Source organism: Mobula hypostoma, chromosome 25, assembly GCF_963921235.1.
Source record: "Mobula hypostoma chromosome 25, sMobHyp1.1, whole genome shotgun sequence".
In the NCBI taxonomy this organism is placed as follows: Eukaryota; Metazoa; Chordata; class Chondrichthyes; order Myliobatiformes; family Myliobatidae; genus Mobula; species Mobula hypostoma.
The window spans coordinates 24,043,017-24,057,745 of NC_086121.1; the positions used below are offsets into that span (position 1 = coordinate 24,043,017).

The window sequence follows — 14,729 nt, forward strand, 5'->3', positions numbered from 1 at the left end:
TTTAGGCTTTGCTGTAGCATTCCCATAATGCACACAATCTCTTTAGAGAAACACTAGGCGAAAATTGGATGTAAACTACCATATATATTTTTCCACTTTCGATAGTTTAATTGCTCTTTTTCACTCTTTTGCCTTCTAGCAATAACATTTTAACCTTATTTTTAAATTTGTCACGATATTGAGTATTTTTACCACTTTAGCCTTCTCCAACTATTTAACTCTTCATGAAGTTTTCTTGCTCCATTTCTTCTATTTCCTCAATTTCAGAAATTTATTGGCGGAGGCAGCTTAAGCTTGATTTATTTGGTAATCATCAAATATTAATTTACTACTTGCGGCAACTTATTTGCACAAGGCTAACGAATTTACGGTCCAACAACACTAAAAATAACACGGTCCTGTGGATTTGAAGGACGCTGTTTGAGAATAATCCGAATTGGGGAATCACTAAATGTCACCCTGCGGATCGCGGCTACTTGGTGATGACGTACGAAGGCGGCGGGGGCTCTGACGTCAGACGTAAGGTTGTGCGTGGCTGCCTTGGTAATACAAAGAGTGGTTTCGGTTAATGGCGCTTCTCCCTGTCTGTAGGTCTTACGTGGAGTCGCAAAACAATTATCACCGGGCCCGGGTGCAGGGAGCAAGCGGGCGGGTGCTGTGGGGCAGCAGAGTGTGACCGGGCCGGTTGTGTAGAACATCAGAGTGTAACCGGGCCAGTTGTGTAGAACATCAGAGTGTAACCGGGCGGGTTTTGTGGGACATCAGAGTGTAACCGGGCGGGTTTTGTGGGACATCAGAGTGTAACCGGGCCAGTTGTGTAGAACATCAGAGTGTAACCGGGCGGGTTTTGTGGGACATCAGAGTGTAACCGGGCGGGTTTTGTGGGACATCAGAGTGTAACCGGGCGGGTTTTGTGGGACATCAGAGTGTAACCGGGCCAGTTGTGTAGAACATCAGAGTGTAACCGGGCGGGTTTTGTGGGACATCAGAGTGTAACCGGGCCAGTTGTGTAGAACATCAGAGTGTAACCGGGCGGGTTTTGTGGGACATCAGAGTGTAACCGGGCCAGTTGTGTAGAACATCAGAGTGTAACCGGGCGGGTTTTGTGGGACATCAGAGTGTAACCGGGCGGGTTTTGTGGGACATCAGAGTGTAACCGGGCGGGTTTTGTGGGACATCAGAGTGTAACCGGGCCGGTCCTGTGGGGCATCAGAGTGTAACCGGGCGGGTTCTGTGGGACATCAGAGTGTAACCGGGCCGGTCCTGTGGGACATCAGAGTGTAACCGGGCGGGTTTTGTGGGACATCAGAGTGTAACCGGGCCGGTCCTGTGGGGCATCAGAGTGTAACCAGGCCGGTCCTGTAGAACATCAGAGTGTGACCGGGCCGGTTGTGTAGAACATCAGAGTGTGACCGGGCCGGTCCTGTGAGGCATCAGAGTGTAACCGGGCGGGTTCTGTGGGCCATCAGAGTGTAACCGGGCGGGTTTTGTGGGACATCAGAGTGTAACCGGGCCGGTCCTGTGAGGCATTAGAGTGTAACCGGGCGGGTTTTGTGGGACATCAGAGTGTAACCGGGCGGGTTTTGTGGGACATCAGAGTGTGACCGGGCCGGTTGTGGAGAACATCAGAGTGTAACCGGGCCGGTCCTGTAGGGCAGAAGATAAAGTCGGTATACGAAGTGAGTGGCTGTTGGAAAATGAACAGAGTTTAAAGTGGCTGTACTGAAGGGAAAGATAAAAGATTAGGGATAGAAGATAAGCTAAGCAGCGATTACTGAAAGCAACACTGGATGGCCTTTCTGAGCTTTGTTTTTGGCCTTTTCTGTTTTTTTTAACAATGGTGAACAATCAGCTTTACTGCTGCAGCCACTTTTATGTTATTTTCTGAAACTACTATTTAGATATTCTTGAATATTTGACCTGACTGATTTTGAATTCTTACTTCTCTTACGTAAGGCACAGGAGCAGAATTAGGCCATTCAGCCCATCAGTTCTGCTCTGCCACTCCATCATGGCCAATCCTGGATCCCACTCAACCCCATTTACCTGCCTTCTCACCATATCCATTGATGCCCTGACCAACCAGGAAGTGATCAACTTCTGCTTTAAATATACCCATGGACTTGGCCTCCACTGCAGTCTGTGGCAGAGCATTCCACATATTCACTACTCTGGCTACAAAAATACCTCCTTAAACCTCTGTTCTAAAGGGTCACCCCTCAGTTTTGAGGCTGTGCCCTCTAGATCTGGATGTAGTCTTCATCCATGAAGTTTGCATGCTTTAGTCACTTCTTGTACTGTGTTAGTCCAAATTGGTGCTGGTAGTCCAAAAGAAAAACAATGTGAAGAGAGCTTGTCTCCTTTTTCCAGTTGTGATGAAAGGTCTTGGATCCGAAACGTTACTGTGTTTCTCTCTCCATTATTGCTACCTGACCTGTTGAGTGTATTCTCTGTTTTTGCTTTGCTTTCTTCAACATTGCCCACCTTGGCCTGCCATGCACCGCTTAGTATAAAGTTAAGCTTATCCAGAGCTCTGTATTCAAACTCAGCCATATAGCCTGCACACTGATATTCATCAGCTCCTGAAGGATCAACAGCATTGAAGCCCCAGATGCTTCTTGACCTGCAGTGGTGCCAGATACCAGAGACTTAGAGTAGAGCCTTCTCAATTATTATAACACAATGCAGAACCTGTATCTGCTAAGCCATATAGCAAAAAGCATACGATGAACTGAAGATTAAAGGAGTTTCTGTAGCAGATGTGTGGAAAGCTTGATATAATGTGATTTGTTGCCAAGTGCCAAGGTTTTGGGATAAGGGTGAAAATGTAACTTGCAAGTTGATCGTAAATTATTGTATTTGGAATGTGAGTCAATGACAGTCCTAAAGGCCAGAGTGACCTAAGCCTCTATTGTTTACTGTTTATACATGTGTATCATTTCTAAAAGTATTACAAGGATAATATCTAAAGGATGCAGGAACTTGGGAGTCTGAAAACGGCTGATAACTGGTTTTGCGACAATCCATGACTTGCTATGGGATTTGTAAATAGGGCTTTGTGCTGTGGGCTGGTGCCTATGAGAAACTCCTGAAATTCCTCTTCCATGGGATTCAATTTTATGCAGCTTGCTATCAGATGGAAATCAGAAGATCTTGAACTCCCAACGTCAGGAAATGGCAATTATTGTGAAATCAGGCACTCTAGTAACAGCAAATTGGATTAACTCTGTGGAAGCCCGAGAATATCTGGCTAGCATTTTACGTAAAAACAAGAGGAAAGTGTTCGGTGAGTGAAGATTTATCTTCCTTTTGAACAGAATGAAGAATTGATGGTCACAAAGCATAGGGATGTTTCTAATAATTTTACTTTATGCAAACCTGGGTAAAGACAGTGAAAGACATCTTGTTCAAAGATTGAATCTGTTTAGTTAATTTCCATGGTTTTCTTTACCTGGGAAGCATGCTTAGTATACTTTTGTAATCCCACTTCCTATTGTGTTGATCTTGCCATTTGTTCTCTGAAGTTGCTATGGTCTCTTCAGTTCCTTAGAAGTATCCTTTCTGTTTACAATAATTGAATACATTCATCTATCCCCCAGAGCTAGAATCCTTATGATGTACTCCCAAATCTGAAACAGTAAATGAACTATTGCTGAAATTTTAAATTTGAAATATTTTTGTTTTGCTTTGTGAGTTGACATAGCTTGAGCCAGAATCAATTGTAGACACTGTAGGTCAAGAAATTAGTTCAGTTGATGTCAACATCTAATCTGGTGATGTCAACGTGAATCTGTTTGTCTCTAGGATTACTTGAGCGGCCAGTGTTCTCTCCACAGTCAGCACCCGATATTGCCAGTTACAAGATCTTTGTGTCTGGGAAGAGCGGTGTAGGGAAAACAGCAGCAGTTGCTAAGTTTGCTGGTGTAGAAATCCCCAGCCTTCATCATGAGACCACAGGTGAAGTCCGAGCCTATTTTCATCTGTATATCTCTATGCATATCATTCATACGTGTGCAGTTCTTAGCTGTATCTACAGTATTGTGTAAAAGTCTTAGGTGCATATTTGTAGCTAGAGTGCCTAAGACTTTCGCGCAGTACTGAATATTGGTTAAAATAGGAAGGTGGATGGGAAACAGAAATAGGAGTACTTAGCTTTGTGATAGTTTGGAAGTATTAAGTGTTATTTGGCAACTAGAAAGACATAATATACAGTACTGTGCAATCCTTATTGTATTTTCTCTGTAAGTCTGTGAACAGCAAGTACTGTGCTAAACTGCCTATGTTGAAATACCTACATTGAACCGGAGACTGAATTTTGTTGAGAATTTATAAAGCAATATAAAACAATAAAAACCACTTATCTCGGCATTCTGGTAAAATACCTTATTTCTTAAGAGCATAAAATGTTTGTCTTGATTATAGGAATTCAGACAAGGACAGTTTATTGGCCGGGAAAGCTGGTGGAGAGTGGTCGTGTGATCATGTTTTGCTTTCAGTTTTGGGATTGCAGTGAAGCTTCCCTGAAGAAGTTTGACCACATTCTTGCTGTAAGAACACATCAAAGACATTCAATAAAGAAATGTGCAGTGTAAATCTAAGTACATTCCTCGTGTTATGCACAAGAAGGATAAACAACAACTGATTTGGTATCTTTGCAGTGCAGTCTCAGACTTGCCCTTTCTTGCCCATGAAATTAAATTAGTTGCTCATTGAATTTATCTTCTCATACCTTGACTCTATCTTGTCCCCCTTCATCCAGTCCCATCCCACCTATATCTAGGACACCTTACTTGCCCTCCACCATTTTGAGATTTTCCAGTTCCTTGGTACCCACTGTCTCATCTTCACATGGACGTCCGGTCTTTATACATGTCAATTCCCCATCAGGAATATCTTAGACTCTGCTTCCTTCCTGATCCAAGATCCAAACCATTCTCTTCCACTAACACTCTCGTCTGCCTGGCAGAAGTTGTTACTGCCCTGATTAACTTCACTTTTGCTTCCTCTCACTTTCTACAAATCAAAGCTTGTAACCATGGGCACTTACAATGGCCCTAGCTACACCTGATCTATCATTGGCTACGAGGAACAGTCTTTGTTTTAAGCCTGCTCTGGCACCACTCTCTAAATCTTTCTCTGTTACATCGATGACTGCATTGGTGCACCCTGCTGCATTTGTGCAGAACTTGTCAATTTTATGACCTTAAGTAGTAGTTTCCACCCTGTCCTCAAGTTCATTTGAACTATTTCTGACACCTCGCTCCCCTTTCTATAGCTCTCTGCCTCCATCTCAGGAGATGAGTGGTGACATTTTCTATACTTCCATTAATTTTCACAGGTTCCTTGACAATACGTCCTCCCACCTGTGTCTTTTAAAGACACTGTCCCTTTCCCTCATTTTCCACCACATCTGTTCTCAAGACGGGGTTTTCCATTTCAGAACATCTGAAATGTCCTTTTTCAGGAAACATGACTTCTGTACTGTAAGCTCACATTTCCTCCATTCCTTGGACCGGTTCTCCCAGGAACGGAGATGGAGCTCATCCAGCAAATCATCCTTCAAGTTTTCCACTAACTGCGGAATCCTACTGCCAGTCACATTTTATTCTTCCCTTCCCTTTCTGATTCCTACAAGGACCACTCTTTATGTGATTCCTTGTCTTTCTTGTATCTCCCCACCCATCCCTCCTTGACCTCTGGCATTTTCCTACTGCAGCTATAGGAGACAGAACAATTATTTTGGTATCTCCTTCTTCCACCTCCATCTTGGACCTACACAACCCTTCTAGGTCATTTGCATACACCCCCTTCAACTTGGTGATTTGGAGTACCTGCACCTGATCTGTAAAGGCCAACTTGAGCTTTCGGTTGCAAGCCATTTCAATTCCCCTTCCCATTCTCATTCAGAATCCGTCTGTCCCCAGTCTTATCCTCTGGCAGGTAATGCCAAACATGAACTAAAAGAACATTCATTTCCATAGATGCTACCTGACCTGCTGAGTTTCCCCAGCATTTTGTGTGTTGCTTTGGTAATTTCCAGCATCTGCAGAATTTCTCATGTTCACATCATATTCTGCCTGCAAACAAGAGAAAATCTGCAGATGCTGGAAATCCGAGCATCTATGGAAAAAAGTACAGTCGACATTTCAGGCTTGAAGGGTTTCAGCTCGAAATGTCCACTGTACTTTCTTCCATAGATACTACCTGGCCTGCTGAGTTCCTCCAGCATTTTGTGTGTGGTGCTCATATTTATAACCCAGTGGTATTAATATTGACTTTTCAAGTTTCGGGTAATCTTGTGTTCCTTTCTTCTTTTGGTCCACCCAAGTTTCCTCATCCCTTATACCCAACCCCTGTATCCCAGCTCCTGTTACGTAGTTTCATTACCTTGCTCTGCCCATTATCCCTCCCTTATCTGGTTCTAATTGTCATCTTCCTTACTTATCAGACTCCAGAATTTGCAGCCTCGTGTTTCTTCACCTAACTGCTTTCAGCCTCTGTCCCTCACATCAGCCTTCTCTGTTACCTCCTTATCTATGTTACCTCCTTATCTATGTTACCTGTCATCCTACAGCCCCTCCCTCCCAACTCCTCCTCCCCTTCCCTCACATCACTCCATCTGCCCAATAATTTCTCTTTGCCTGGTTCCACCTACTGCCTGCCAGCCCCTACCTCGCCCCTCCCTCTCACAGTAAACTGGATATTTCCTCTCTGAAACATCAACCATCTCTTTCTCTATTAATGCTGTCTAATCTGCAGGGTTCCTCCAGCAGTTTTTTCTTTACACTCTAAATAATGCTATAGTTCAGTTGGTTTGAACTTTTATTATAGGTGTTAATAGTTGGGGTGATACAGTAACATAGTGGTCAGTACAACACTTTACAGTACCAGTGACCCACGTTCAATTCCCGCTGCTCCCTGTGGCTGTGTGGGTTTTCTCCCACCATCCAAAGCCACACTGGTTAGTAGGTTAATTGATCACTGTAAATTGTCCCGCGATTAAGCTAGGATTAAATAGGATTTAATGGTGCATTCAGAAGGGCGGACGGGTCTAGTCTGCGTTGTATCTCAGTCAATAGATAGATTGATTTAGTGGTTAAACCTGGTGGTGCCCCACATTTTATGCCTTGTTTGTGTTACTTGTTTTCAGGAGGGATGGCTTTTCAGACTCTACAATCACTGCTTAATTATCGGGCAGCTCTACACGGATAACTGTAGTTCAGTGACCAGTCTGTAAGAAAGCTCCAAAGGCACTGTATAAAAATAGTGTAATGGATTCATTCAGATCCTGCTTTTGGTGTGTTTATTCTGAAGTTAATGTGGCCTGTTCTGTTCATTAGTGTATCTTAGCTGCACACTTTATCCTTCCTGAAATGGTCCTTAGCTAAGATCAAGAGGTTCAACTCTAGCATCTTAAAATTAAAAGTCTTCTGAGTCAGTACATTGTAGATTTACAAATGAGATTCTGCTATTTGTCAAACTATTGTTAGTATCAGAGTCATAGAGAAGTACAGCACAGAATCAGGCCCTTTGGCCCATCTAGTCACTGCCAAAACATTTAAACTGCTCACTCCCATTGACCTGAACAGGACCATAGCCCTAACGTCCATAGCCCTCCATTTCCCAACTTCTCTTAAGCATTGAAATCAAGCTCGCATGTACCACTTGTGCTAGCAGCTCATTCCACACTCTCACGACCATCTGAGTGAAGAAGTTTCCCTTCAAGTTCCCCTTAAACCTCTCACTTTTCACCCTAATACCATTACTTCTGGTTGTAGTCTGACCCAACCTTATTGGAAAAAGCCCGCTTGCATTTAACCCATCTATATTCCTCATAATTTTCTATACCTATATCAAATCTCCTCTCAATCTTCTATGTTCTAAAGAATACTAACCTATTAAATCTTTCCTTATAGCTCAGGTCCTCCAGACCTGGCAACATCCTTATAAATTTTCTCTGCACTCTCAACCTTGTTTACATCTTTCCTGTAGGTAGGTAACCAATACTGTACACAATGCTCCAAATTAGGCCTCCCCAACGAATTGTACAACTTCAAGATAACATCCAAATCATTTACTCAATTATGCAGACCAATGTGCCAAGAGCTTTCTTTACAACCCTATCTACCTATGACGCCACTTCCAACGAATTATGTACCTGTATTCCTAGGTCACTTTGTTCTACCACTCTCATTAGTACCCAACTACTCACTGTATAAGACCACCTTGGTTGGTCCTAGGATGTGTTATAATCTACAACATATCAAGGTCAACAGATTTGAAGGTGCAGATTTGAATTTTTTTAAGACTTCTACCTGTTTTGATTGGGTTTCCAAATCTAATGTACCGATTTCAATGTATGAAGATTTTTGTTGGGATCATTTGTCTCCTTTAGGGAAATTCTAAGGAAATTCCCTAGTTCTCGGTTGGCTTATTATATTCTCCTTGACGTGATGTACCATTCTGAGGCCATACATTTTAGATCTTAACAATTTTTCAGGAGGAAACAAAATCTCAGCTCCCTTTCAGATATTTTTTTGGCAATTATCTTAAATCTCTATTCACCTGGTTATCAACCCCCACCCACCCACCAGTGGAACCAATTTCTCCTCATCTTTTTTAAAAATAGCTTGAGCACTGCTGAATCTCTTTTTAAGTTTCTCTTTTTTCAGGAGAATATCTTCACTTCTCCAATTTCTCTGTGTAACTTAACTCATTCAGCTTCTAGTAAATCTGTCCATACATGGACACCAGCTTTAGTTGTGGTGATCAGAATTAGGACACAATATTATTATGCTGAGGTTTAACTTCAGTAAATCATACCTACACGAGGCCCAACGTTGGTCAGGATCAGCCATGGATATTGTGTCCTAGCTGTCTTCGTGATGCGCAAGCCAGGACAGTACGATATGGAGAGCAAGCTGTTACCCATGTAGCTGGTGAATGCAAAGCAATGGCAGACCATAAACCGTAGCTGGCTTGGTTAACGAGAAAACATGACAGATACATTATATAGTCAGGGAAAGTGTTTACTGATGGGATATTATACTTTTAAGAGCCCCAAAATATGGAATTTTAAGAAATTTTTCTGAAATATCAAGTGAAATATTTATATCCTTTAGTCCTAGTGTTAGCAAATTCTTCCACGATATAGGACTGGGCTATATTTACAGAGAAGTCTCAACCAGACCACGTTGCTTGTTCATAAATTGGATTGCTCAAATTCTGTGTTAAATCAAACATAGTTTCTTCCCTGTGGACTTATAAAAACAGAATCACTGTTTTATTTAATGTTATGATATTGCAATCTTTATATACTTGCACAAAACTGCGGGATATCAGTGCATTTACATGATATTGAATAAACTCTGACAAGTACAGTTTATAGTGAGTAATGCTCCTTTTATTTTTCTCAGGCCTGCAAGGACAAGGCTGATGCAGTCCTGTTCCTGTTCTCTTTCACTGATCGATCATCATTTGATGATTTACCTAGCCAAATGTCACGCATCCTTCATGATTCTGAGAAGATTGTGAAAATTATTGTTGGCACAAAGTATCCTTCAGTTATAAGGTCACTTCAAATGTTAACTGTTCCAGCTGTTGATATTCTATAAACTTTCTTAGATTCTAAAGCAAGATGCAATTCTTACAAAGTATTTTATTGTATTTATTCATTGAAAATATGTAATCTAACTATTTTATTCAGCAATGCAGCATGGAGTAGACTCTCTGAGCCACACTGCCCCAGCAACCCCCTAACCCTGATTAAGTCCAATATAATCCTGGGGCAATTTACAGTGACCAATTAACCTACCCGGTACGTCTTTGGACTGTGGGAAGAAGCAGGAACACCTGGGGAAAACCCAGGCATACCGTGGGGAGGACGTACAGAGACTGTTTACAGAATGGCACCCGAATTGAACTCTGAATTCGGGAACGCCCTGAGCTGTAAAAGTGTTGCACTAACCGCTTTGCTGCCTTGGTGCCCCAACATATATTTTCCACATCCCATTCCCATTCTGACATGTCTATCCACGGCCTCCTCTACTGTAAAGATGAAGCCACACTCAGGTTGGAGGAACAACACCTTATATTCCGTATGGGTAGCCTCCAACCTGATGGCATGAACATTGACTTCTCTAACTTCCGCTAAGGCCCCACCTCCCCCTCGTACCCCATCTGTTACTTATTTTTATGCACACATTCTTTCTCTCACTCTCCCTTTTCTCCCTCTGTCCCTCTGAATATACCTCTTGCCCATCCTCTGGGTCCCCCCCTTGTCTTTCTTCCCGGACCTCCTGTCCCATGATCCTCTCGTATCCCCTTTTGCCAATCACCTGTCCAGCTCTTGGCTCCATCCCTCCCCCTCCTGTCTTCTCCTATCATTTTGGATCTCCCCCTCCCCCTCCAACTTTCAAATCCCTTACTCACTCTTCCTTCAGTTAGTCCTGACGAAGGGTCTCGGCCTGAAACGTCGACTGCATCTCTTCCTACAGATGCTACCTGGCCTGCTGCGTTCACCAGCAACTTTGATGTGTGTTGCTTGAATTTCCAGCATCTGCAGAATTCCTGTTGTATATGTTTTCTGTGTCTATTTTTAGATTCCGATTCATTCCCTGTCTGATGAAGATACTTTGTCCTTTTAGTTTGATTTTAAATCTTCTGTACTTTCTTTGGCCAGTGACTGGACAGTTGTAGATGTACCTTTCAATTGTTTTTCCTGTCTCCATCTTTTTTTTAAAAAAAGACACCAACCTTGTGGCCCTTCTTGCTTAAGGAATGACTTTACGCATGTAAGCTGAGTATTGACCACTTGATTGTGGAGGCATTTTGACTTGCGTTGATCCAATGCCTATATTTCTGTTTCTCTAAGCAAAATATAAAGAAAACAGTTTGAAATAATACCTTTACCCAGTGTGTTCAAATGTAATACCCTTCCAGTAATAAGTGGGATTTCAATACTCTGTCCTGCTTTCTATGATATCTTTTGTAGGTAGCATGATGTTTCACCATAGTTTTGATAGCACAATGACCTAAACAATAAATGTAGTTTATTTCATTGACTCCTTTGCTTCGTGCGCAACAGGCAGAATTTCCTGTTGGCCAACCATTTTAATTCCATTCCCATTTCCAAGTTGGTCCATGGCCTTCCCTCCTGCCATGATGAGACCATTCTCAGGTTGGAGGAGCAACATCTCATATTCCAACTGGGTAGCCTCTAACCTTCTGCATGAATATTGATTTCTCTAACTTCTGGCAATTTCTCCCCCTCCCCCCTCTCCTTTTCCATTCCCCATTCTGGCTCCCCTCCTACTCCTCTTTACCTGCCTATCACCTCCCTCTGGCACCCCTTCCCCTTCCCTTCCTTCCATGGTCCACTTTCCTCTCTTAGCATATTCCTGTTTCAGCCCTTTACCTTTTCTGCCTGTCACCCACCCCCAGCTTCTCACTTCATCCCTGCTCCCCTTCCCACCTACTTTCTCCCTCATCTGGCTTCACCTATCACCTTTCAGCTTGTACTCTTTCTCCTCCCCCCCCACCCCCCCAACACCTCTTTCTGATTTCTTCACCCTTCCTTTCCAGTCCTTATGAAGGGTCACGGCCCAAAATGTCAACTCTTTGTCCCCCTCTGTCGGTGCTGTCTGACCTGTTGAGTCCCTCCAGCCTTTTGTACATGTTACTTTGGATTTCTAACATTAGCAGAATCTCTTGTGTTTATCATGTATTTTTTTAATTATTTGTTTACAAAATAAGGAATATTACTTGAATTTACCCATTTCCTTTAACAAAATGTGACAAGATTTGACCAATACATGCACACCGATGTCACAGAGAGGGAAGTCCGTGCTTTCCAGCAGACATGGCACCTGCCTGTCTACAAAATTAAGAGTGTCAATGGTCCACGGTTGTCAGATGGAAAAACTCTCGATGGCAAAGTGGGACTTCTGGAGGTAGAGCACATACTGAATGGAATAGCTGAACATCTGTGGTACCAAGATCAAGTGACAGCAGGACTTGCCCCTGCTGTGCACCACCGCTGAGAGCCAACAGTCCTTTCTGAGTCCTCTGCAGACCCTTGTCTGATGACATTCTTAATCTTTGTTTGCTCACAGGTAGTGACTTGTACTTGTTGGACTGAATATGTTTGATTGGTACCACAGCCATTATCAGCTGCTTTAATCAACACTCAGAAGCATGTGATAATTTCCTCCATTCTGTGAGCCATTGGCATTTAATCAACTTTCTGAGGAAGGAAAACTAATTTCATTTCAAGGTAACAATGTGACATCAAACTTATTCAGCTTGGACAAATGTTGAAAGAGTCCTTATCTACCACAAACCTCAGAACCGGTTTCAGACTGCTAAAATCAAAGTCAAGTTTATTGTTATATGCACAAAGTACACATAAGCTTTGGTGCAATGAGAAACTTACAGCAGCCTCATAAACACATGGGATCACATAAGTAGCATTCACAAGAAAAACATCAATTTTTATAAGTAAGCATAACTAGAACAAAACAAGTCAATTTTAGTGCAAAATTGTCATAGAAATTCTGAATTATAGTGATTAGCTAGTTGATTCAAGAACCAAATGGTTGAAGGGAAATCTCTGTTCTTGAACCTGGTGGTGGGGGACTTCAGGCCTCTGTATCTCCTGCCCGGTAGTAGCCGTAAAAACATGGCATGGTTCGGGTGGTGAGGATCTTTGATGATAGACATTGCCTTCTTGAGGCAGCACCTCCTGTAGACGACGAGGGATGTGCCTGTAAGTAATGGGCAGAGCGCACTACGCTGTGCAACTTTTTACGTTCCTGCACATTCACATCACCATACAAGACCAAGATGCATCTCGCCGGGATACGTTCAGCAGTACATCTGTAGAAGTTTATTAGTGTTTGATGACAAGCCAAACCACCTTAAACTCCTGGGAAAGTAGATGCTGGCACACTTTCCCTATGATTACACCTAAAGAGATTTGTTGTGACGAGAAGAATCACGTTCTCCATATCTCTATTCATTTTACTACCATCCACGTTGGTTAATGGAAGATACGTTTGCAGGTTGTAGCATGTGAAGCCAAGTTTAAAGGTGCAGGTGTGACTCAGTCAGGGGTAAAGCTGGTAATCTCTGGAAAATCTGGCACATTTCACACCGGTCACGAGGACTGTGACATCTTGTAATAACTGAGATGAGTATCCTAAGGTATGTATTCCAACTGAATCATCCTGTGGACTTGTAGATCCATGATACAGCAATTATCAGAGGTCATATTCTGGCGATTACTACAGGTATATTAATTAATTTACTACTGAGAGTCACTGACTAATGATAGTAAACGGTGCCTCAGCTGAAACGGGCTATAGCTTACCTAGTCCTTCCATGCTGTGGACAGGGCATTCTGCTGTGAACAGCATCACAGCCAAACCTGATTTATTATAGTATAGTAAAAGACTGGAACTTGACTCAGCCTGGTGACATGGGTCAAACCCAAGGTCACCCAACCCAGCATAGACTAGCATTTAATTTGGTACTCCTGCACTGTAAAGTCAGCCTTAATATTTAACTTAGCCATTAGACAATCAGGAAGGTTTAATTTCTTGCTGGTTTTAACTAAAATTCGATAGATTGCTGCAGTGCCAACAGAAATGTTGGATGAATGAAAATGAATCCAGTCTGTTTCCTTTGTGAAGACACAGTTAACGACTTCAGCCAGTATGTAGAAATGCAGCTGAGTAACTGAAAGTATACGGTATTGGGGGACAATCTGTTTGACAATAATTTGACTTTAATAATTTTCAAAACAATATCAAATAAAAGGTACTTAGCAACTGCATCCAAAAACAATTCTTATCTTGCCTAGCACAAGTGAAAGCTTGAAATCAGGACTGCATTGGTACCATAACTTTTAATCTCATTATCCTATCCAGCTGAGGTTTCATAATTCAAATTAATTTGCTTTACAAATATTTGAGAAGAGATCAGTTTCCAAGTGCAGGACACAGATTTTAATAAACACGAGATTCTGCAGGTGCTGGAAATCCAGAGCAATGCATACAAAATGCGAGAGTAACTCAGCAGCTCAAGCAGCATCTATGGAAACGAATAAATTTTCGATGTTTCGAGCCAAAGCCGTTCTTCAGGGCTGGAAACGAAGGGGGTAGACACCAGATGTGGAAAGGAGAGGCAGAAATCTGAAGGGAGACGAGAGTGGACCATGGGAGAAATGGAAAATGGAAGAGAAGGTGATAGACAGGTGAGGAGAAGAGGTAAGAGGCCAAAGTGGTAATGGAAGGGGGAGGGGAAATAGGATTTTAATGCTGTGGGGATCTAATAATTCTGCTATTCATAAAAAAGAATCAGATGACAATGAACACCAATAAAATCTTATCACTCAGCCCAGCCAGGACCATGTCCTCAACCAGTCCTCAGATTATGGATGGTATACTTAGGAGGTAGCTATTTCCAGTGCTCAATAAAGGGTTCAACAATTGCTGAATGTTGAATCTTCCTTTGCTCTAATACTAAAATAAACTGATCCATGATCTGTCTTTGGTCTTTCAGATATTCTAGTACCTCCAAGGTAAGAGTTGTTTAGAATAGGAGATTAGCACTGAATAGAAGAACCAGTGCTGTTTGATCATGGCAAATGATCTGGCTAACCTGTGAAATCAGATGGGCAAGGCAGACTTCAGTATACGCTATTTGTAATTAAGAATGTAACTGTGGTA

At 42.4% G+C, this 14,729-nt stretch overlaps 1 protein-coding gene across 3 annotated transcripts; it reads left to right on the forward strand.

Moving 5' to 3' along the window:
- The first annotated feature begins 537 nt into the window (after positions 1-537).
- Positions 538-14,473, forward strand: cplane2 (ciliogenesis and planar polarity effector 2). 3 transcript variants are annotated; one of them, XM_063032847.1, is made up of 6 exons: positions 538-543; positions 3,126-3,286; positions 3,805-3,957; positions 4,423-4,547; positions 9,417-9,553; positions 11,801-14,473. In XM_063032847.1, the coding sequence occupies exons 2-6, from the start codon at positions 3,175-3,177 to the stop codon at positions 12,039-12,041; spliced, it is 768 nt and encodes a 255-aa protein (XP_062888917.1). In that variant the 5' UTR covers positions 538-543; positions 3,126-3,174; the 3' UTR covers positions 12,042-14,473. The 3 variants fall into 3 exon arrangements, with proteins under 3 accessions (XP_062888917.1, XP_062888915.1, XP_062888914.1); XM_063032845.1 differs by lacking the exon at positions 538-543 and adding an exon at positions 557-587; XM_063032844.1 differs by lacking the exon at positions 538-543 and adding an exon at positions 568-587 and having other exon boundaries at positions 3,053-3,286.
- Positions 14,474-14,729: the final 256 nt, after the last annotated feature.